Raw genomic sequence first — 25,036 nt, forward strand, 5'->3', positions numbered from 1 at the left:
CTTTTTCTGCCAATGCATTTTTTAAACTTGCCACTTGTTTACAACCTTCTCTTCCAATGTGTGAATGTCCTTATTCATGCCCAGGGGGTTTCTGTGCCCGGGATCCTTATGTAAAATCCTTTAAAGAGAATTTCATATTAAGATTATTTAGTGTTTCCTTTTCTCTTACTCTTCTCTTCCTTTATGAAACCAGGTCTCCAGGTTAAAATTTGCTAAGGCTTGGCTCTTACACTTTTATGGCTAATGGTATCAGTATATTTGTAGAATGGGAAATACTGTGGGAACATGAAATGTACTATTTAGATATTTTCCAAGGTTGTTATTCTCTGAATTTCCACTTTGCCTATTTAGAACTACTTAAGGCCCTTTCGTTGTAACCAGTCTGGTTTCTAGCCCTAATTCAATCTGTGGCCGAATGATTTTGAGCAGATTACTTAATTTTTCAGTTGTAATTTATCAGGCCTTTGCTTAGTCTTATAATAACATCACAAACAAGATAAAACATTTCACATCCTTTAAAAATGACTGAACAATGATAAAACAGATAAAGTCACTATTTTCAGATATTAAATTTGGATCTGAGCTCCCTAGTAGTCAAAGCAAAAAGGGAAATGCAGTTTGATGGTTTTCATTGTTTGGTAGGGCAGGTACTTAACCTCTCTGAGCCACCACTTAAATAAGAAAATACTGCCTGCTTTACCTCTCTTTCAGGATTGTGATAAGAAATCTATCAAAGTGCCCATTTTATGTGATTTATAAATCATAAGGAGCTACACAAAAGCCAAGTGTCCCCAGAGTTTCATTAGAACTATACTTCAAGTAGCACAAAGTTGCTTCAAAAAGTGTCCTGTGGTGGGCACATATTAGGGTTGCTTAGTCCTGGCACATCCTAAGGCCCTGTGTACATTCTGGGACGTCCCCGTTCACTCAGGCATAAGCTTCTAGCATCCTACATCTCGCTCTCAATCATTTTTCTCTTTTTATGTGGGAAATGAAATTGATTTATATGAGCACAGTAATCAAGAATGAACAAAATATCGTATAGGTGACAAATCTGCCTCCTGTTCAATGATGAGCTTTACAAAAGGAAATCTAAGCAGAACCCCAGTGAAAATTATATTTCCTTTTGGTCATTAATGCAGAAATCAAGCTTGGTGTCACAATTTTGAAAGGAGAGGAAATTTATTTATTCATCAGAACTACAGAGAGAGAGAGGCAGAGACATAGGCAGAGGGAGAAGCAGGCTTCATGCGGGGAGCCTGATGCGGGATTCGATCCCAGGACCCCGGGATCACGACCTGAGCCAAAGGCAGATGCTCAACCACCGAGCCACCCAGGTGCCCCTACACCATCATTTTTCAAGAAGATTGCCTTTTATCTGTGAGAAGTGTCATTTTAAAAAAGATAAATCAAACTGACTGTGTAGAACGACTGATTTTTTTCCCTCCTGATCTCTTGGCGGGACTGTCTCACCATCAGTCTCCAGCTACGAAAACACTCGAATGCAGACACGAGCCCCTCGTTAGTGTCTGGGGAGTGTTCCATGCTGAACTGTTTAAATAAGCAACAACAAACCTTCCCCTCAAATCTGCCTCCTGCTCACGATTAACTCTGTAGAAGGAAATCTAGGCAGAATCACAGTGTGTATTTTTTCCTGTCTTCTCTACTTAAATAGTAAAATGAAGTATTGAATAGGATGTCAAATACCCACGTTCTCCTTTGAAAAAATTTTTTTTGTATCTTTTGGATTATTTTTATCAGTAGGAAAAAGTCAGGCAAGTATGTCAAACATGAAAACTTTATTAAAACAGGCTTAAGGATTTTTTTTAATCCTCAGAGATGAAAGTGTTAAGAAAATTCCGTCCAGTAGGCCGAGGATCCCTTTAAACAGATTTTCTGATGAATAACGAGAGTACTAATAGCTTATATTTACATAGCGTCCTTCTGTGTTCCAAGAACTTTCAATTACTCTCAATGACATTATCTCATTAAGTAACAACATCTTTCACATTAATTCAGGGTTAAACTCTATGGTAGCAGCTCCTGGGGAACCCAAGCTCTTAGGCTGTCATAACTTTGTGACAATTCACAGCAAAGTGGTGTTTTTCTAAAAAACAACAACAACAACAACAAAAACCCTGCACTACCTAAATAAGTATCTGAATGATCTACTTGAGAGTATAAAAATGATTCTTTATGTGTTAGAAGCCCATCCTAATTCAAAGCTTTTTATTGAACTTTTTAAAAACAAGTATTGGAGTAAGGAGTCGGGCAGAGTTTATTATTCTTGCTTTTAAATTAGTAAACATGGTGATCCTTGCGACATGTCAGACTTGACACGGTCCGAACCAAGGAGTGATGGAGACAACCACAAAATGCAAGTTGCCTCCTCAGCCCACGGTCTGAGTGTTGGGAAACAGAGTCAGGCGTCAGGCTTGAAAATTCTACTTGGTGTGTGCGCACACAAATGATACATAATAATTCAGGTAGTCAAATTTATATCTATTTGGAAGAAGTAGAGTTGGGGAAGCACTCTTTATCCACACAAGTTTATTAGATGGTTAGTTCCGTGGTTTTTTGGTTAATGTAATTAACTTATTTATATTGGAAGGAGGAAAAAAAACCTGTATACCTGATGTGTATTTCCTCTGACTCTTTTTAAAAGTATCCCAGTGGTTTATTTACATTTCTTCACTAAAGTCAAATACGCTATGTAGCATCTCAGTAACTGATATAAATTTGCAAATAACTATAGATATGTGTGAAATAGCCATTTGTGAGACATATAAAGGAAAAATGTAATATTTGAGATTGCGGCCGGAACCTCAACCGTAAAAATAGCCATGGCATTGTTTGGGGCCATAAGACCTAATCCTTTCACTTTTGAAATAAAGAGAAAGGACAGCGTTTTATGTTTGTTGACATAACTTGAACCCTGAAACCCAAATCTTTTTTTTTTTTTTTAAATGCTTAATTTACCATAGTCAGCAAAACACCCAAAGCAGAGTAATGTGTGTTTCCAGAGTACTGGGTGACTTTCCCCTTCTGACCCAGAATATATCCATTTAGTGCTGTATTTATCATACATAGGTTTCTTGGCAGGAAGGAAAGCTATTCAGCAAAACATAAAAACGCTCTTAGTAGGAAAGCAATTCATTTTGTAGTTAGCAGGGTTTTACAAATACTAAAATATCACATTGAGGGTCTGTTTTAATAAGGTTGATGTATGAGACCTGGGAAGTTTTATAGCGACAACCATAATTTTTTTTTTTTTTTTGTGAGGTAGTCACATTTCTTTCAGCCACTCAAAAGCACGAATAGATATGTAAATACAGGAAACACCATGTCAAGCATAATTTTGAGTCAAGGTCAGCACTGTTTTATCATTCCAAAATTTGTTCTTTAAAAACATTTCCGTTATTTGAAGACCATTTTACTTCCCGGACAGCCTTGGAGTTTATAATTGAATCAAGGATTCAGAAAATCAAGCCTCTTAATTCATGGACCCTCTCTCTTCTCGTACTCCAAACGCATGTGGCAAGAATGGGGTCTTTGAAGACAGATGAAGCTACTTTGGGATTAAAACACAAATCAAATCCCTGTAAGGACAGATGCGAGTCGTTTTGCAAGTATATAAATATACTTTCTCTAAGAAGAAGACACTTTTTTCTGATGAAGAACTGAGAGCAAAGCGAAATGCTCATTTTTTCCCCTAAAACCATGAGTAAGGGAGAAATGGTAGGCCAACACATAAAAAATTCAATCTTGTGACTTTTTCTTTTTTTAATTTTTTTTTTTATTTGTTTATGATAGTCACAGAGAGAGAGAGAGAGAGAGAGAGAGAGGCAGAGACACAGGCAGAGGGAGAAGCAGGCTCCATGCACTGGGAGCCCGATGTGGGATTCGATCCCGGGTCTCCAGGACCGCGCCCTGGGCCAAAGGCAGACGCCAAACCGCTGCGCCACCCAGGGATCCCAACTTTTTCATTTTAAAAATAAATCATTAAAAAAATAAAAAATAGGGATCCCTGGGTGGCACAGCGGTTTGGCGCCTGCCTTTGGCCCAGAGTGCGATCCTGGAGACCCGGGATCGAATCCCACATCGGGCTCCCGGTGCATGGAGCCTGCTTCTCCCTCTGCCTGTGTCTCTGCCTCTCTCTCTCTCTCTCTCTATCATAAATAAATAAAAATTAAAAAAAAAATAAAAATAAAATAAAAAATAAAAATAAATCATTGAGGGACGCCTGGGTTGCTCAGTGGTTGAGCCTCTGCCTTCGGCTCAGGTCATGATCCCAGGGTCCTGGGATCGAGTCCCATATTGGGCTCCCTGCAGGGAGCCTGCTTCTCCCTCTGCCTGTGTCTCTGCCTCTCCCTCTGTGTCTCTCATGATTAACTAAATAAAATATCTTTAAAATAAAAATAAACCATTGAAATTGTGAATCGATTGAAAACAAAAACCAGCCAGTCTGTTACTGATTAGCCAATCCCTTTCACAAGGGAGGTTCACAAAGAACCTCCATCATTGTCCCCAGGGAAGGCGAGATGGTCCTGTCCTGAATGGCTGACTTAACTGGTTTAAGTCCGTTGGTTGCTGATTTTTGGGAAATGTTTTAAGGATAAATAGAAATGATTTGAAAGAAGAACATTTAGTTCTTAATCCTCATTGTTTTTTAATCAACTCTCAAAATAAAAAATGGTCATAGGCAAATCCCCTTTAGGGCCATTAGCGCAAGTGCCAGGTTTGGGAGGTGAGTGTCCAGTGGGGAGGTAGGGAGGCTCTCTGTAACAGGATTCTCTCCCTTCCTCCGTTGGCATAATATTGGAAAGAAACATTCCATGAATCATGCAGAAAACAGGACTGTGAAAGCCGTTTTAGGGACAAGATTAGTTAGTGGGCCAGAAACATAGTTGGTTCTGAATAAAATGGTAACTCATACGTCTTAACAAATTGGAAGAACTGGCCAGAGGACTGGGGTAAATTACTTGGTCCCAAGTAAAGAGCCGATGGCCTGGATGCTAATTTGGACCGGTGGCTCCCAGGAGACCTTGTCCATTAAATTGCCTGGCTGCGGTTGCCCTGCTGCGTGAGGTGGCACGGTCCACGCTGCCCCTTTGCACAAGATCGTGTTATCTCTGCTCTGATTGAGACCAGTGACAAACACGTAGCATGACACACTTAAAAATAACGAGGGGGTGGTTACGGGCAAGGCACTCACAAGCCTCCCTTTGCTCTTTTAGCTGGCCCTCCCTCCGTGGGGCAGAGCAGAGAAAGTTCGTCAGGCCTGCCCACGGTTCTGTGCTGTTCTCACATGCTTTGTTTCTTCCACACTCTGGGCTTCGGGGCTCCTCCCGGCTGTGATGGAAGAGCCCTCACTGCCCTGGGCTTCTGACCAATCCCGGTGCACTGATTCACTGTTCTCATCCGCACTCTTGGGTCTCTAAAATAGGATCCACTCACTGCTACTCAGAAGGCCCTTTCTGACAGTCATAGTCTCTGGAACATTCTATGGCACTGCCCATCTTTGGATGGGTAAGGGTGTCCAGGTCTTGAGACTCTCTAACTTCCCCTCTCCCCGCACTTAGGTTTGGGAGAACAATAGAAGAGTTCTCCAGTTCAGGCATCAAATCACCAGGGACCTCGGTGGAAAGGTCCCAAAGCTGGAGTTTTCCTAGAGACTCCCGTACCTGCAAAGCAGGGTCCTGTCCAACATGCATGTGACCTCCAGGCCTGCCATCGCGTCCTCTGCAGGGTGTGCCTGGAAGTAGGTGGTGTCCAGGCGCTGGGGTAGCAAGCCCCAGAAATAACCACCCTGTCATGTGGCTACCTGGAGTGGGCCCAGACTTTCCTGCAGGTCACCCGTGGGCCGGAGCCACTGGGTCACCCAGTCATCCCAGATTCAGAAGGTTAGGGACACATTTCTGGCAACGTGTGAGAGGCCTGGCAGTGCCTGAGGGGTACAGCAGCTCAGCACTGAAGGAGAGAGGGCCTTTGTCGGCCGGTGAGCCCTCCTCAGGTGCAGTGGAGCCCCCGTGGCTCCCACCTGCTCAGCCTCTGAGAGGACGTGGCTCTCGCAGTGACTGTGGTCTGGTCAGGTGTCCCGGCCTGGCCCGTCTCCTCAGGCAGCATGGGAGTGAGGTGGAGGGCAAGGCCCTGGCTCCAGTCTGTTGTGAGCTGCCTCCTGTATAAAGGCTACTGCCCAGGGCCACCAGGTCACCCCCCTCCATGGTCCACCTTTTCCTCCTTCACGGCCCAGTTCCTCCTGCTTAGGCCTGTCTTGGCTTTGGGCCCCAGTCCCCACGTGGGAGACGGTTCAGGGCGCTGCTTGAGAGAAGACACGTGTCTCTGCATGTGGAGAAGGTGTGCGCTGCGAGCTGAGGTCGAAGCCCTGTCCCCGGCAGTGCATACCTCCTGTACACCTGCCCCTCCTTGGCCCCCCCTCCCCGGGCAACCCCGAGAGGACTTCTGACCCTCCCCTTCCCTCTGCGGCAGGTGGAGCTCACGGGCAACAGCATTTATGAGTACATCCATCCTTCCGACCACGACGAGATGACAGCGGTCCTCGCGGCCCACCAGCCTCTTCACCATCACCTGCTCCAAGGTATTTCCTCCAGATGAAAAGAAACCAGAATGAAAACCAGACGAAGCTCTTCGAGGTGACCTGAGGGTCTCGCTTCCCACGCTGCCGAGGGGAAGCGTGACTGGGGCTGCCCAGCTGGGCCTCTCCAGCAAACACACGGCGTGGGGATTTGCTTTGATGCCTCTGGCCTTTGAAGCGACACTATTGATCCCATTTCTTGTGCCAGAGACCATGACAGGCGCTGGTAGGAGGTAAAATAAAATGGTCGAAGGGTTCGACCCTAATGCGCCCTTGGGACACAGGTCTAGATCTGGGCTTCTTAACCAGAGGGTCCCCCAGAGAACTCAGGGGGTCTGTGAAACTGCGTGGGGAGAGTTACATCTTTATCTACCAGGTTGGCATGTGGCATCCCTTTGCTTCTAGATTATGGACAGTATGGCTCCTCACTCCCACTGGCACCCGTGGCTTTGCCAACAATGGGAATCCCACCCACTTTCATTTCACTTTACAGTTCTCGCAGATATTTAAACTTAGCTCTCATGCGCATTGCTGCCTCGAAATTTCTGGAGTTACAAGGCCCGCTACTGGATTGTGTTCTTTAATGCGTGGATAAAGCAGCACATTTACAACCACATCACCACTTGTTTTCCTGTTAGGGTTAACTGTTTTCACTATAAGTTGGTTCCACTTGTGATCTCATGTATTTATGTATTTTATCTTCTGCACTTAAATACGTTTTTCCGGGTAGGAATCTGTGGGGCTTGTGCCATGGCACCATGAATCAGTTAAGAAGCCTGGTCTAGACGGAGGCAGGTCCACCTCACTGGCCTATCTCCATGTGGGGGACACGATCTTCCACCTGACAGTACCATTACTACACATGCATGGACTGGGGTCTTCCTGTCGTAAGTGTAGGGCCATAATGTGGTGTGACATTCAGTGGAGGATGTGAAGCACATCGTTACACAGATGAGTCACTCCCTAAGTTATACTTGCAGTCCATGCTAGGAAGACACAGAAGAACTCGTTCTGGGGCCCTGGCTCTGTAACTCCCTCTGACAGACCAAAGAGACCAACTGGCATGTTGATCAGTGGGTCTCTTCTCTGCTGTGAACTCTGGGATCCCAACGTGGCCCCAATTCCCCATAGAACAAAATGCAAAGGAAGAGACACCAAACATGGTAGACTGGGGTAGCCCGCTGGAGAAAAACTGGGGTTCCGCTCTTACTGCCTCCTCCTGAGAAGGGCCGTTCTCAGGCTAGAAGGAGAGACTGCAGAAGAGCACACTGTTTTATTTTATTTTATTTTATTATTTTATTTTTATTTTTAAAGATTTTATTTATTTATTCATGAGAGACACAGAGAGAGGGAGGCAGAGACACAGGCAGAGGGAGAAGCAGGCTTCATGCAGGGAGCCCGATGTGGGACTCAATCCGGGTCTCCAGGATCATGCCCTGGGCTGAAGGCAGGCAATAAACCGCTGAGCCACCCAGGGATCCCCGAGCACACTGTTTTAAAACCACCCGCGGGAACAGCTCGGTGGTCCCCGTGTTCTTAGCCCCAGACATAGTCACCATGAGTCTCATTCTTCCTTACCAGCGAGAGAGACCTGCTAAGCTAGTTTCTGATGAGATGCAGGCTTCCTTGCAGCTATGGTCCGTTGACTCATTTTTAAAAAAGATTTTATTTGCCTATTTGAGAGAGAGAGTGTGTGTGTGAGGGAGAGAGAGCACAAGCGGAGGGTGGTGCAGATGGAGAAGCAGACTCCCCGCTGAGCAGGGAGCCCGATGCAAGGCTCGATCCCAGGACCCTGAGAGCATGCATGACCTGAGCCCAAGGCAGACGCTTAACCGACTGAGCCACCCAGGTGTCCTGCTATGGTCTGTAACTCTTAAGTCCTTGTAAACGGTCTGGCCATATCCGTGCACACAGATAAGCTCTGAAGAAGTAATTTCTAGCAAAATGAGGGCTGGGAAGGGGTCTCATTCTTAAACAACTGTGGGGTTGTTTAAAGCTGGAAAAGGCAGCAGGAGTCTTAAGAGAGCTCCTAAGACTCTGTGTTGTTATTGTTCTAGAAAGTTCCACAATGTGTTGGTTACACAGAAATGGGCTTTCTCCCATGAGCTCTGGTTTCACGTTACCCTTCCATGTCATAGCTTTAAATTAAGTGTTTATAAAATCACAGCAAATGAGTCTTGGGAATATCATGAGACCCTTCCAATCCCAGGTCCCGTGGGGTTCATGTCTGAGGTGTAGCAACCACACAAGAGAAGCACAGAGGTCCAGGAGAGGGGGGTTACCCACGGATTCGTTTCACCTGGGTGCATAAGGTCTGAGGTTCACGGGGCCCTGGGACTGCTCCTCAGCTTCTCATCCACAGAGGTGGTTTTCCGCATCTGAACTCGTCCTGCTGTTTCATTCATGGTGTTTGTGTTGTTGGTTTTCTCCAAAACTGGATGGTTAACTACCGGGTGCAGTTGTTTAGACCTGAGCGTCCACACCTCAGTGTGTGGCTGGAAATGATGCAGACAGGCAGCCGGGAAGCTTATGCCTCACAGACTCTGGGGTGGCTACAGAGGAATTCTGGGTAAATGTGACCGCCCCTCCAAGAGTGGGGTGGGGGAGGAGCCTTACAGGCAATTTTTCTCCCCCTGGGTTACTGCTAATGGTAACCTTTCTTTAAAAATTAATTTATTAACTGCCACCAAATAGCTGTTTATTAGGAGTGGAGCGCCCTCACCCTTACCCAGGGGCATGGGCACATCATTCCAGAGAACTGGCATCTGCTCACTGAAGCACAGGGTGTTTCCTTAGGGGACTCGCTTGCATTTGCAATAGGGAGGTCAGAGATTGGTGGGTAAGGCCTTTGGGAAATATTAAATGGGGAGGGTCAGAGCAGTCGAGAAAGGAGGGGTGGTTGGACCGGGGCTATCTATGAGGGCAAAGCTTTGATCTGACCAAGTGAGTGGGTCTCTTGGGTTCTCTTCCCCATTCCATGGTAGTCTCAGGCAGTATCAGTGCCTACGGGCACAGCTGGCAGGAGGTACCCTGGGGCTGTCTCCCTCTGCTGGGGAAAGGGCTGTACCTGTGAACCCTGACTCAGTATCCTCTACCCTGAGGGAAGTCAGATGCTTCTGGGCCTTCCTGGCCAACTCAGACACCCACCCCAGGGCTGGCCAAGGCGATTCTTCTGGTGTCAGGCCTCTCTGTGCCTGCCCGGAGAGGACCACGGGCATGTTGAGCGAGGCCAGGGCCCCTGCACTTACAGTCCTCATATTGGCTCCAGGTTGGTGTCTCATGAGTTCTCTCTATGGCCATGTTCCCGGCTGCCTTCCTCTGGAGCATGTGGAAGCCACGCCAGGACTGGGCCAGTGTCTCCACCCGGCCTAGGTCCCAGCCACAGGCAGAAACTCTCTGGGTCAGGGTCTGGGCATTCTGGGATGAGGCCTCTGGCTGACTGACCTGGTCCTGGGGGTTGCTTGATATTGTGGGTCAGGATCGGGGGAAGCATCATGGGACAGTTGGCCAATCTAACCTCACTCCTGCTTTCAGAGTATGAGATCGAGAGGTCGTTCTTTCTGCGGATGAAGTGCGTCCTGGCAAAAAGAAATGCAGGCCTGACGTGCAGCGGCTACAAGGTAGGAGGAGCCTCGTGTGAGGGGAGGGAGGAAGGAGGCATGGTGGGTCTTCACTGTTTTATATTTTGCTTCCTATCCACGAACATCTGCAGACACCAAGCACAGGGACCCAAACGTTTCACTATGCCTGCTGTAGAACTTTCTAGTGAGGCTGCTCACAGCTGCTCCTGCAGCAGGTATGAGAGCTGGTCTCTTACAAGGATATTGCAAGAAGACTGGATTTCGTCAGACGAGATCAGGAACACATGTGGCCAAGGGTAGAATTTTCCTTTGGTACCTGCCCCAAGAGTTTACCGGGAATCCATATCATGGGGTCCGCAGGGAGCACAGAAATGTTGCTTCTTCCCTCCAATGTTTGGCCAAACCCAGTGATGATGGCTACAATGTGCTCAACTAAGGATAGAACCCATTCTGAAGGCAAAGAGCTTCCAGCAGCAGCATCTCATCTGGTTAATTTATTTTGTTATTTTTTAAAGATTTTATTTACTTATTCATGAGAGACACACAGAGAGACAGGGACACAGGCAGAGGGAGAAGCAGGCTCCCTGCGGGGAGCCCGATGCAGGACTCGATCCCAGGACCTCAGGGTCACAACCTGAGCCAAAGGCAAATAAATGCTCAACCACTGAGCCACCCAGGCATCCCCCATCTAGTTAATTAATGGTCATAGCCACCCTCTGAGAGGAGTATTATTGCCCCATTTTATGATTACCGGGGACGCAAGCAGAGAAGGGAGATGACCAGCAGAAGGCCCACAGGCTAAGGGGCAGAGCTCCTCCTGGCTGCACTTCTCTGCTGGACGTGGCCCCCTGCTTGGCTAGCTCCAGAGTCCAGGAGCAGGTCCCCAGAAGGGCCCACAGCAGGGCAGCGTGGTGCCTCAGCGCCAGAGTCAGCCACTCCCAGAAGCAAGGGCAGGTGGGGGGAATCTGTGCTGAGCAACCCCCCTTCCCCGCTTCTGCTTCCTCTCTGGAATCTGAAGTTAACCGTTTCTCCCACCTCAGAGGAGAGGGGTCGTGAGCCCATCACTCTGGAGCTGGAGGGGATGGGGGCCTTGTGCAGGAGTATTTGCACGTTAGGAAAGGAGGGAAGGTGGGGTCAAGAGAGGGGGACAGTTTTGTGCCTCTGTACCTTTGTCCTCTCTAGGATGCTCCTCCTTAACTCCTCCACCCCAGGGGCTGCCCCTCCTTCAGCCTCTCCTCAGCCTCCTCCTTTGAACCCCAGGCTGAACTCTTTCCTTTAAGTTTACCTCAATCTGTTTTTTTGTTTGTTTGTTTGTTTGTTTGTTTTTTTAGATTTTATTTGTTTGTTTAGAGAGGTGGGGAGAGGGGCAGAGGGAGAAAGGGAATCTCCAGCAGACTCCCCCTGAGTGTGGAGCCCTACACAGGACTGGATCCCACGACTCTGAGATCACAACCTGAGCCAAAACCAAGAGCAGGTCCCTCAATTGACTGAGCCACCCCAGGTGCCCTGACCTCACTGTTTTATAGTTTGGGGATACGTTTCTTATTTGCTGACCCAGACTCTATGCCTGTTTTGACCAAGGGTGAGGAACCGTCAGCACTGCCTTGTACCCAACAGACTTGGGTCTTGAATTATTTCTGCCACTTATTAACTGTCTAATCATAAGCAAAATACATCACCCACCTTGTCCTCAGTTTCCTCATCAGTAAGATGGGACAATAGACTGGGCGGATTTTCAGGTCTGTTGCAGCTCTAAACACAATGCGTTCAGGGGTCGTGCCGGAAGGTTTTTGAAAAGAGAACTGGGGATTTTGACTGTGCATCGCTGTTGTCACGTGATGATTGCGACCCTTTGGAGATTTTATTGACACTAACTTATACAAATGCTGCCAATCCTGGGACATTTGGGACACTATACGTTCTCTCCTGCGTGGGTTTTGGCTGCCTCGGGGGTTTCTATACCGCCACTCTGGCTTATTGCTTATTACAAGGGGATAAAATCTTGAGTTATAAATAGAGCCAACAAAACAAAATAAAAATACATGAAAAGGCAGCCTCTTTTGATTCTCCTGGAGGAATTCTTAATTTCCCGGAATGGCATAGCTTGTCAAGTGACATAAACCTCACATTAACAGACGTCAAATCCAGGGGGGCTGGGAGTCGAAGAGCATCATGGAACCAATGGTTACTTTCCCGTGGTGTTTCGCTTGTGCCATTTAATAGTGACTTGGTGGGATGCCCAGGTGGCTCAGTGGTTGAGCGTCTGCCTTTGGCTCAGGGCGTGACCCCGGGGTCCTGGGATCAAGTCCCACATCGGGTTCCCCTCATGGAGCCTGCTTCTCCCTCTGCCTGTGTCTCTGCCTCTCTCTGTGTATCTCTCATGAATAAATAAATTAAAAAAAATAATAGTGACTTGGTGATGAGCTAATTATACATCAATCCATTAGGTGTTAGAGCCTTAACCGGTAGGGTTACTGGAGCAGAGCCAACTGGGTGAGGCAACCCTTACATTGTAGCGTGATCTTGTTTCCTAAGGAAGAAGCCTCGTTCCTTCCGAGCGGTGAATCGGGCATCTGTCAGCTGGTCAGGCCGCAGCTCAGGGGAGGCCGGGCTGGGGATAGTCCAGCCCGCTCGAGAAGGCCAGCAGGCCCAGAGCCAGGGGTCGTGGGTGCCACGGTGGCCCCGGGGCTGCCGGCGGCTCACCCCCGCTCTGCTCTCCCAGGTCATCCACTGCAGCGGCTACCTGAAGATTAGGCAATATATGCTGGACATGTCCCTGTACGACTCGTGCTACCAGATTGTGGGGCTGGTGGCCGTGGGCCAGTCGCTGCCGCCCAGTGCCATCACAGAAATCAAGCTGCACAGTAACATGTTCATGTTCAGGGCCAGCCTCGACCTGAAGCTGATATTCCTGGATTCCAGGTGAGTTGGGCACCTGCTGCTCCTACGGATGGTGGCAACGGGCCTGAAAGCTACACAGTGGAGACAAAACGTGGTGAGGGATAAGTCACAGAATGCGAGTTAGAAAGGGATTCAGTGGACCAGGTAATGAATTGCAAGGATTGCCACTGGCTTTAGGACTCGGGAGTGACCAGCTTCTCCAGGGACTTGCTTTATATTATTTACTTCTATCTTCAACATCTCACTGGAGTGGGAGCTGGTAATACGTGTCGTGGACACGTTAGCCTTTTCTGAAGCCCCACGAGGTCGGGACTCTGTCTTGCATCTCCGTCACGTAGGTGGGACCATGAAAATTTTAAAATCGGAGTAGTGTGGGTTGTGGGGGGGCTGTCGACGCAGGCTGGTGGGAGGCCATCGGAGCCACCAGGGCTGAGGCTGCGAGCAGACAGGTGGCCTTCCCGGGGGAAAGCTGGGACCACGAGCTTGGGAGGTGCCCCATCGGGGCCCGGGCTGGGAGGGCACCCCCTGGCCTGGCTGGAGGGGAGGGCGAAGACGCAGCGGCCCCTGAACCGTCTCTCTCAACTGTCCTTTCCCCTCACACTTGAGGATGCCTGCCAGTCAGAGGGAATGAGGCAGGAGCACTGACTGGTTGTGTCGCTAGGCCTGTCGCAGGCCCAAGCCCGCCGCAAAGGGGAGGTGTGTGCTGGAGCAGCCGGGCCTCCCCAGGGCTTCTGGGGCTTCTGCGGGCTTCCATTCTCTCATCTGTTAAAAAAAAAAAAAAATAAGTAAACCCTGTCCTGCCCACTCGGCTCCCCACAGGCTGTTAGGGAAGATGAAATTTGATAATAGACATGAAGCATTTGTAAAAGTAAAAAAGCCTGATATACCTCCAAGGTGAGCCACTTGCCTGTTAGCCCCTTGGAGTCCCCAGCTATACGGGAGGAATAAATGTTCAGAGACCCCGAGCTTTCTGGGAAAAAGGAGATCTCATTCTCTCTCTCTCTTTATATATATATAAAATAGAAATATGTAAATATAAATATATATAATTTTGCTAAGATTTATATTTTTCCCCAACATTTTTTATTGTGGTAAAATACACATAAAATTGGTCATTTTAAACCATTATGGGGGAAAAAAACCTATCTCGTCAAGGGCAAGAGGCATAGACACGAATTAGCCTAGTTCATCGTTAGCACACCTCCGAGCCTCAGAACCACTCGAAGGCAGAGAAATGACAGAGGTTGCTGTTGTAGCCCAGGAACTCCAAGCGAAGAGTACACATAACTCTTTGGGGCAAGGAGACCAGGACCTTTGGGCTGGTCCGACGCTGGCAAGTGCTGTTTGCCTGCAGCAGAGACGGGCACCTGCCAGGAGAGGGGCCCGGCTGGGTGGGCCGCCTGGGGGTGACGGAAGTGACAGCCAGGCGGTGGGAAGGCGTTCTTTCTGGATTCAGGAGCCACTTCTAAAAGCTGAACTGAAAGGAATTCCAGCTGCACAAATTCATTATTTTAGACACTTGGGAGGATACGACTGGGGTCTCCCGTGTTATGTCTGTCTCCTAGTTTTCCTTTGACAACTCAAGGAGAATTCGCCTCTGAGGCTCAGTGAATTCTCTAGAAGAGGAAAGAGGGAGATGTCCCCGGAGAAGAGATCTCAGGTCTTCTCACATCGCTCGATGCACATGGCTTTGAAACACGAAGGACAAACCGAGGGCTTTGCAGAAGAGGGCATCCGAGGTTAGCTTACAGGCCAGACTGTGTCTGGAGGGAGCCCCAGGCAGGGCCTTTCGAGAACACCAGCTTTCCTCCACTTCTGGGTGAGGGTCGTACCCAGGGCTGCACCCCTGAGGTGAGTAGGAAAGAAAGACAGCGATCTTGAGAAGAGCCCCGGCTCTGCAGAAGTCCCCTGTGTTCTATCAGCTAAGTGCCAGAGGCTTCTAGCAAAGCGTCAGAACTCCAGTCATCTAGGAGATGCTTCGAATGAGCTGGAGAATTCTTCACTCTCGCTCTGGTCTCTAGTCTGCTGCAGCTCCTTCTTTGATAGGCCTCTGGGCTGGGGGACAGGGGGCTGACCCGGGACCCAGAGGTCGGCGGAATGGCCCGGCGGGGTGGGAGATGTCGGCTCCCACATCCAAACCCCAGAAGCCACAGTGAGGGGTTGGCTTGAAGCCCAGCAGCCGTAGAGTCACAGGGGCCTGGGGGGTGGCCGCTTGGCCCCCCACCCCGTGTAATCCCAGACACAACTGAACTCAGCATAACCTGAAATTTGGTTCATCGGGGTTTTGTGGTATTTCACTTTGAAACTGTAGCTGGTGCTTTTGCTAAGGATGGGTGAACCCAGCCATGTTTGGGGTTTGGCAAATCCCTCTGACAGGTCTTCAGACACTGGAGGTTTGGAAAAAACCAGGAGGGCTTGCTGCCAGACCCTTCTCTTTCCCTTTAATTTTTAAAACCAGCGTGTACTTTGATGAGAAACTTAATACATGTGTTTCTGATTCATTTACACGTTCGGGGCCGTTGTTCTGTAACTCTACTTCCAAAGGGTCTGGGAAGCCTCTTTCATCCCCACACCGTAGAGATGCCTGGTTTTCTTTGGGGGGGAGAAGCCAGATCTCAGCTTTCCTGCCACACAGTTAGACTCTAATGGGGTCTGAAGTTCTAGGTGGCCTTTAGACAAGTCCCCCGAGCCCTGAGAGGCTGTGGCAAGTTCCCTCTCCACCTACCTCCAGCCTCATCTCCTTCCCGCCCCGGAGGAACACCATGGAAATGTGTACACCAAATAGTGAGCGATTCCAGGGAAATATGAAGCTCTCGGAGATTTATGACCCGAAGCCGGCACAGAACTCAACAGAAAGGGGAGCGGGTTACGGAATGAAATGAGGTCAAGTTTCCCCGTTTAATTTACAGCCAACATTTCGAAATCAAGCCAACAGGACCCCCAGTCCCGGCCGTCCTCAGACCCTAGCTCTGCTCCCCGCTCCAGGACTGACTTCTCACCAGGGCCTCCCTTCCTTTGCAATACCTTCTTGTCCTCTTTCAACTGTTCTTGAATATCTGTCACCAAGACGTTTCGGCCACCTCCTCCAAGGGCACCGCTCCCCACTCAGTTGCCCAAGGCCTTGGGATATGACACCATTGCCACATGCCATTTTCAACTCTGAATGGAGTGATCCAAACGCCAGTGATGATGTGGTCTTGGACCTTGAGAGCCACTTTTCTTCAAAGAGCTGACGTGGGAATTCAACATTCCTGGGACTTGATGAGAACAGAGAGGTGGTAATGGCAGGAAAGCACTGGGAACATGCTGCCCTTTCGCCAGCAGATGTACCTTGTTTTCGGGTGTTGATATACTATCTTCTGGGGCCTGCACAAGAGTCCCCCAATGATGTGAGGCTTGCATGTCTCCAGCTAGTCTGTGAATGCCACCATCCAACCAGAGCATCCTGAGACTACTGTGCCATTCAGCCGTGTCCCGTGTGGGGTGTACTGGCCCGCACACACAGTAGCTGGGATGTGGACACCACCCAGGTGGCCAAAAAAAAAAAAAAAAAGTGATATCTCCATAGAATAGACTATTACCCAGACATAAAAATGAATGACATCCTGTCACACGCTACAACATGGGCCAATCTTGAAAACATGATGCCAGGTGAAAGAAGCCAGACACAAAAGGATATAGACCAAATCATTTCACTCCTACGAGATATCTAGAATAGAAAGATTCATAGAGATAGAAGCTGGGGTTGGCGGGGGCATGGGGAGCTCTGGAGATGGAATTGGGCTAGTCACACAGCATTGTGGATGTAGTCATTGCCACTAAATGTTGACTTAAAAATGGTTAAAATGGCAAAAGTTTCTGTTATGCACATTTTACCACAATAATAAAAAAAATGGTTCCCACTGGACTGTCACCCAAAAGCCCCCTGGAGAGTGGTTCTTTCTCCCAATAGCAGCATCAAAGTGCACTTGTAAGCGCCCCCACATAAGCTTCACCCAGAAAAAGGAAAGCATTTTAAGCCATCCCAAAGGCTCTTCTCACCAGTCGTTTCAGAACATTCCCGCTCATGAATAGTGCTACATCCTGTACTGGGCTAGAGTTCAAAGACTCTCTTCTTGTAAAAAAGATCATTCTCCCTTTCCAAAACCAACATCACCCCCCACCCTGAGCCTTTTAGCACTTGATTAGTTGGCAAAACCAATATTAGTTTAAATGAAAGGCGATCTGCAGAGCAGTGTAACACACCGAGCCACTGTCCGCCCCCAGGGTGACCGAGCTGACCGGGTATGAGCCGCAGGACCTGATCGAGAAGACCCTCTACCATCACGTGCACGGCTGCGATGTGTTCCACCTCCGCTACGCGCACCACCTCCGTGAGTACCCCTCACCTGCTCACCTGCGCTGGGCTGTGGTACGCCTGGAGCGGGAGAGCGGCCTTGCTTGGTGCAATAGTCGCCCATTGTGCACACACGAATTTTAAAGCACACTCCATCCACCCCTGACTAAAGCACAGTCAGTTTGCACACATCCAACCTCACCTTCCAGTGGAACCCTGGCAGGTGTGGGATGGTGCACAAATTGCTGGATTCGAGATGGTGGATTTAGAACCTAAACTTCTTTGTGACGTCTGCACGCCGGTTGCAAGTAAGGGCGATCAGCAAAAGAAGCAACAGGTTCAGAGCCCTTGCTACTGTCAGACACTGATTTAAGTGATTAAATACGTTGCCAACCCAGTGAGGGAGGTTCTCGTGTTCATATCCTCCTTTTACCACAGAGGAGGAGCTGAGGTTCAGAGAGGTGAAGCCAGTTCAGAGAAGTTGGCAGAGCCTGGAGCTGAACCCGGCGGCAGCCGGCCTCTGACCACTGTCCACCACCTGGTTGGCAAGCTCAGGGAAGACCACAGTTCCCCGGATGAGAGAAGTCAGCATGGAAAGAATGAATAATCAGTATTCGATTTGCTAATGCAGACAGTTTGGTGACCATCTGGATGGGGTTGGGGCTGGGGGTTGGGTCTAGCCACTGAAATGTTTGAAGAAGTGACACTTTTCTTCTAGAATCCAACTTGAGGCAGCAAATAATTGGCATGAAGGGGAGCACCTCATCCTCTCACGGTCCAGCCCTCCATGCCAATGGCCGGGTCAGGGGTGCTGATTAATGGGGTGCAGATGCCTGGTGGAGCAGCCCAGACTGCATGTCCCCCATTCTTGCTTTGCTTTATGTTGACTAAGGGGGGCGTTAGAAGACAAGTTGCTGGTTTGGAGCTGAGGGTGGGCCGCAGGGTCCAAGGACTGCTCACTCTGTGGTCACCTTGTCGGCCTGGCCGGTCAGTGTCGACTGGGACCCAGTGGACCTGGCAGTTACTAGGGTGTCACTGGGCAGACAGACAGCTTTTCTCTGCTCCCTTTTGATTCACAACAGCGAGGAAAGGGCGCTGTGCACGGACAGACTCGGAGTTGTGAGCAGCCTTTATATTTTTGGTGTTTAAATAACTGAATTTTGATACAAACGTCCCTGTGGTTCTTGAAAGCAGCTTGGTCAGGAAGCAACTGCCCACTGTTTGGATGGGATCTGTAGGTCGGCCTCGCTCATACGGGAGCTGGAAAACAGGGCAGGAAGTGTTGATTACAGAATTAGTTATTGGGGAGACTTGCCGGGCAGCTGGTAAGCGGGGACTGTGTGCTCTGGAGTAACGAGAGCGGTCGGGAGATGAAGAGGCGTCTGCTCTGAGGCTGGGGAGCAGCACCATCACCACAGAACCGTCCAGAAAGGAGGACAGGCATGAGGGCCCACGCCTCCACACCCCTGGGAGGGCCCTGGGAGAGACATTCCCTCCCGGTGGAGAAGGCAGGTGGCTGCTCTGAAAGCCTCCGCCCTGCGGGTCCCCAGTCCCTTCCATGGAGGCCAGAGCCCATCTGGAGCCCTGATATCCAGCAAGGGAGTTGAAGGCAAACCCCCAAATTACCTGAGTTGCTCCTCCAAGTGGGGCTGCATGAGGGGGACATGAGGCCTCCAAGCAAATGAAAACTTTAGGAATTAAAAGGCTTCGTTTTATTTTTATTTTTTTTAATATCTTTTTTTTATTGGTGTTCAATTTACTAACATACAGAAAAACCCCAAGTGCCCGTCACCCATTCACTCCCACCCCCGCCCTCCTCCCCTTCTACCACCCCTAGTTCGTTTCCCAGAGTTAGCAGTCTTTACGTTCTGTCTCCCTTTCTGATATTTCCCACACATTTCTTCTCCCTTCCCTTATATTCCCTTTCACTATTATTTATATTCCCCACATGAATGAGAACATATAATGTTTGTCCTTCTCCGACTGACTTACTTCACTCAGCATAATACCCTCCAGTTCCATCCACATTGAAGCAAATGGTGGGTATTTGTCATTTCTAATGGCTGAGGAATATTCCATTGTATACATAAACCACATCTTCTTTACCCATTCATCTTTCGATGGACACCGAGGCTCCTTCCACAGTTTGGCTATTATGGCCATTGCTGCTAGAAACATCGGGGTGCAGGTGTCCCGGCGTTTCATTGCATCTGTATCTTTGGGGTAAATCCCCAGCAGTGCAATTGCTGGGTCATAGGGCAGGTCTATTTTTAACTCTTTGAGGAATCTCCACACAGTTTTCCAGAGTGGCTGCCCCAGTTCACATTCCCACCAACAGTGTAAGAGGGTTCCCTTTTCTCCGCATCCTCTCCAACATTTGTGGTTTCCTGCCTTGTTAATTTAAAGGCTTTGTTTTAAATCCCATTTCTTATCTCCTGCACTATCTGGCTGACAGAGGGGAGCAGGGATTTTTTTTTTCCCCAGGAGAAGTAAATACACTTTGTGTTTTGGAAATGTAAAGAAGGCCACAGGGATGACCAGTGCGAGGCTCCTGTGTCCCCGACACAGACCGGATGCTTTTCAGGTATCCATGCTGGCCTTTTACCCATATCCCAGATGAGCAGCTGAGCTGCAGGGAGCAGAGACCTGTAGGGGGGCAGGGGCCGACGCAGACAGGACAAGAGTCCAGACCTGTTTGGCTCCCAAGCCTTGAGCGGTTTCTACCACAAGATGGCTCTTAGACGGGGAGACGTGGCCTGTCTTTGCTCCATCAGGAGCTCCAATCTTCCCAAGCTCTCCTGGCTTTTTTTTTTTTTTTAAGATTTTATTTATGTATTTATTCATGAGAGACACAGAGAGAGAGGCAGAGACACAGGCAGAGGGAGAAGCAGGCTCCATGCAGGGAGCCCGAGGTGGGACTCGATCCCGGGACTCCAGGGTCACGCCCTGAGCCCTGAGCTGAAGGCAGCCACCCAGGTGCTTGCCTGGCTTTTGAAGGGACTTTATTTGAGAGATTTTCTGCCATTTGCATGATAAATCCACCTTACCTCCCTTGGAATTTGGTATTTCTAGACCTTTCGATTCCCCAAGGGAACCCTGAAAGGGAAGGAATACACGGGCTTCCAGGAGACACCCAAAAAAGAGCATTTAGAAACCAGAGAGAGAGCATGGTTTTGCTTTGTTTATCCAAATGGGCTAGAATTGGTAAATCAAAGACAATTTAAAAAAGCAATATGACACTGATTGCTACTGTGCAGTGGCCTTCACGACGGTGGAGAAACCACCACAGGGACAGGAGGCAGAGGGCATATCCCCACCCGGCTGCGGGGGGATGGGGAATGGCCTTGGGATCCCCCATGAGCCTGCTCCAGACCCCTCTCTGCCAGCTTTTCCAGATATAAACCAGAGCAGTGTTGGCGGCGAGAAACAGCCAAGGCTCTTACCCACAAATAGGGTTAGGAATTAGTCTTCCAGAGCTCACACCTTGGCTCCGGGATTGGAACCATCTTTGGCCACCCCCCTCAGGGAAGCCATTATTTTCTCCTCCAAAGCTGGGACTCTCAGATGATGAAGAAAGGGGAGACATTCGACAAGCGGAACGTGGTTTTTGGAAGCCAGGTCTTTATTGGTGTGGAGCTTGGGCAATTTTGAAACCCCTGTGTCGTGAGGCACTGAGGCTCCACTCTCTTTCGCAGGCACAGAACTGGTGCCAGAGGGGGCATTTCCAGAAGCCGACCCTGAACCTGGAGTTCACGTACACTGGTTTATTTGGACAGCAACCAAAGCAGGGTTAGGGGAGAGAGAACTAAGCCATAGAGAGGAAGGAGCCTTAAGAGAGGCTTGTGTGACTGGGACTCAGTCATGGCGCCCAGGGGAGTGAACTGAGGTATTTATGCTCCTGCTCCTGCCCATCATTGGCTGAAGGCTGCTCTCAGGGGTGTTAATCTCCGTCAGAATGGGCTCTGCCAGAGAAAGGCCTCAGGAGAGAGATGGGCCCCTTGCCGAGTGCACTCTGTGGTGAGGGGAGGGATGTGAGGAGGCATCCATGAGACCAAAGGTCCAAGGGCCTGTGTCTCCTTGGCCTCCTCTCCTTGGTCTTCAGGTTTTGTGAAGGTGTTCTTCATCCAGCCCTCCCTTCCAGCTGCTCCTCACCTCCCAGCCCAGTTGGTCGTCTTGACCACACAGGCATTGGTCGCCTCTGTCTGAGGGGCCCTGTTGGTCACTTGGGGTGTTGTCCATACCCACACTCCTGCCCTGTGGAGGCTGGGGGAACCCAAGTCACCCACTCTTTCACTCCTGCAGGATGTCAGCTGCTGTCGATCTGCTGTTCTGGTTCCTGGGCAATGTTTTCACCTCACGCTCTTCAGATCCTTGTGGGGACCCTATTGGTCTGCTTGGGCCGCCATAACAAAATACCACAGGCTTAGGGGTTCAAACAACAAAAATTCGTTTTCTCATAGTTCTGAAGCCTTCGCTCTGAGATGAAGGTGTCTGCAGGGCTGCTGTCTCCTGAGGCCACTGTCCTTGTCTTGTGGATGGGCATCTTGCTCTTGGGTTCTCATGTGACTGTCCCTCTGTCCTCATCTCTTTTTATTATAAGGATGCCAGTCATATTGGATTAGGGTTCCCCAATTCCTTAATTTTATTTTCATTATTTCAAAGATCCTATCTCCAAATACAGTGACATTCTGAGGTACTGAGGGATGGGACTTCAACACAGGAATTTGGGTGGAACGCCATTCAGCCTGTGACAGGGACTTTCTTTCAGAGCTCTGTGGCCTTACCCAATAGTAGGCCCAGCTGGACAGGCCGGCTTGGGGAGGACGGGTGAGAAGTCTGAGAAGGCAGGATGCGTCATTTGGAAATGTGACTTTTCAGTCACATCACGTGGTGCTTCAGCAGCTGACGGCAGGGCTCAGGGGCCTGGCCCAAGCCTCCTGCCCTCCAGGCTTCCTCCAGGTTCCAGATCCGCACAGTGGCCCCTGCCAACCTGGGATCCAACCCTTCAATCCCATCACAGCTGGAGCTGGCCTGATGGTTGTCCCAGGAAGGCAGCATGTGGGGCAGCCTCTGCCACTTTCCTCGCATCCCCCACAACCGAATGTGGCTGGAGGTGGCCAGGACTGTGGTGACCCTCAGGACCCCAAGGCCATGGAGGGGGTTCTGGCCTCCTCTTATAGGGAGACATACAGACATCAACAGTCTTCGCAGTCGATGAGGTCACTGAGCACAGAAAACATCTGCCAACACCCAGGGAGGTCACTGTCCGATTTTCCAAGGCCAAATTTTCTCCATGCTGGCGTCCAAAACCCAGGAATCCCTGGAGATGGGGCGAAGGGCTGTGCCAGCAGCAGAGTTGGACACAAGGTAGTGGTGGCTCTGGAGGACCACAGTCAGCCAAATGGTTTTCACACATTGTTCAAAATATTATCTTAACCCAGAGCAGGGATCCACAGGGTCCAAAGAAAGCACAGCCCCTAAAGAAAGAGAATTCAACACCTTCCAGAAAGTCAGCTTCATAAAGAGAAGCTGGGCTGGGCGGTGCAGTCTTGGGGGAGCACGGGTTTCCCGAGGTCGGCGAGACAGGGCTGGCATGGCCCTGGCACCTTGGCCTCTGTGTCCCTGTGGACCTGGGCCTTCCCAGATGAGCTCTGCAAGTCAGAGTGTGCCAGGACTTTCGCCAGAAGCTTCTGTAAGAAAAATGAACAGGGATCCTTTAGAGAATGTGTCCGACCCTCCCACCCTGTTCCCCGCCCACCGTCTTGTGGCGGAAGGAAGGTCCCAGCAGCTCTGCTGAGTGTGGGCCCCCAGGCATGACAGTCACATGGCCTCCCGGAAATGGGGACCACAAGCTGGGATCTGCATCTGCCGTGTCCTTCCTCTCTTTATCAAGCATCTAGGGACTCTCTCTTGCATGTAGGGGAGCCAGTAGAGGTCTTCTCTTCAACTACAGATCCTGGGGGCTGGCAGGGGGCGATACACAGCTTGGAAAGGGATTGATATCCGTGAACTTGATGTTTTCTGTTAAGGGACGCTGGGTACTTCTCTTGTGGACACAGGAGTTTGGAAGACTCATGATGTCCACAAGGTTCTCGGTCCAAGATGGTCGGAGAATTTCACCTAGCTCTCTAGTTAGGCCTCTCCACAGAGTGGGCTTAGCCCAGAGCACGGAGAACACAGGCCAAGCCCAACTGTCAAAACATTTCAATATCACAGAAAGGCTTCAAAGCCTGAATATGTGCTCTGCAGATTTGAAGCAGTAACTGTTGCAACAGAATTATAGGACAGCTGGTAGACACCCATAGGGACCACACCCTAAATGGTGCACAAGTCACAAACCCAGGGGCACCTGGGTGGCTCAGTGGTTGAGCGTCTGCCTTTGGCCAGCCCGTGACCCCGGGGTCCTGGGATCGAGTCCCACATCGGGCTCCCCGCAGGGAGCCTGCTTCTCCTTCTGCCTGTGTCTCTGCCTCTCTCTGTGTCTCTCATGAATAAATAAATAAAATCTTAAAAAAAAGAGTCACAAACCCAAATGGGGCCAGGCAAGTACAAGTACATGTAACATGTATGGATGGGCAACTGTAGGGCAGTAGCGGGTGGGAGAGCCTGTGGCTAACACGTGACCATCCGAAGGCACGCTGCCACCAACAGAGCCCATCCATGAGCATATGTGGTACACGGACTGCCAGTGTGCAAATGCTCTGTAGCATGGCTGTGGGACAGGGGACAAAGGTCTTAAAATGCAAGATAGACTTGAAAAGAGTTTCCAGGCTACTGTGGGGATTACACTTCAGGTGACCCTCTGCTGCAGGACTTGCTTGCCTCTGGACTGGAAACGGATGAACAAGTTTAATGGATACTCAGATCCCTTGTGGATGCTGTTCTCCAAGCAGAGTGTGGGGGTAGAGGAGTCTGTCTTGCAGGTGAAGGTGTTTGCCTTAAGGGAGAACCACAAGCGACGGAGCAGGAAATGATCCTAAAAAGCACAGCGTGATCGACACGGTGTCCTGATCCCTGGAAGCAGTTCTGGGCACACAGATGCGTAGACTGTATCTTCTAAAGGGGAGCTGGATGGGTCAGGCTCGGCCCGTGCCACAGTGTGGCCCTTGGGGACAGTCTCCCTGAAGCTACTGCTCTCCTCCTGGTGCTTTCCATGTGGTCCAGCCAACAAAGTGCCTTGGTGTAGAGCAGGGCGCTGTGCTGGCAACGTGCAAGCTCCTAGCGGAGGAGCATGGGGATCCCGCTCACCAGTTTTCCTGTGGAGGCTGGTTTTCTTTCCTGGGGCTGCCCTCATAAAATCCCACAAACTAGGTGGCTTACAACAACGGAAATGTGCTCTCTCACTGTTCTGAAGACCAGAAGTCCGAAATGAAGGGGTCGCCCGGGCAGTGCTCTCTCTGGGGGCGCCTCTGCTGGCTGCTGGTCCCATAGCTCCAGTCTCTGCCTCGGTTGCTCCCCGTGTGTGTCTTCTCCTCTTCTGTCTCATATAGGGACGTTTGTTCAAGGTAGGGCCCATCCTATTCCAGGACGATCTCATCCTGAGGTCCTTGACTTAATTTCACCTGCCGAGACTCCTTTCCCAAATATGGTCACATTCATAGGTTCCAGGGGTCAGGACATGGA

The 25,036-nt window shown here is 49.7% G+C and overlaps 1 protein-coding gene across 1 annotated transcript in view; it reads left to right on the forward strand.

Moving 5' to 3' along the window:
* SIM2 (SIM bHLH transcription factor 2) overlaps window positions 1-25,036 on the forward strand; it is a 54,728-nt gene that overhangs the window by 14,190 nt on the left and 15,502 nt on the right. The window contains exons 4-7 of the mRNA XM_077879172.1: window positions 6,490-6,598; window positions 10,130-10,215; window positions 12,899-13,098; window positions 17,344-17,450. Of these exons, the coding sequence (XP_077735298.1) occupies window positions 6,490-6,598; window positions 10,130-10,215; window positions 12,899-13,098; window positions 17,344-17,450 (502 nt within the window). The remainder of the gene's footprint in view (window positions 1-6,489; window positions 6,599-10,129; window positions 10,216-12,898; window positions 13,099-17,343; window positions 17,451-25,036) is intronic.

Source organism: Canis aureus, chromosome 30 (genome assembly GCF_053574225.1).
Source record: "Canis aureus isolate CA01 chromosome 30, VMU_Caureus_v.1.0, whole genome shotgun sequence".
In the NCBI taxonomy this organism is placed as follows: Eukaryota; Metazoa; Chordata; class Mammalia; order Carnivora; family Canidae; genus Canis; species Canis aureus.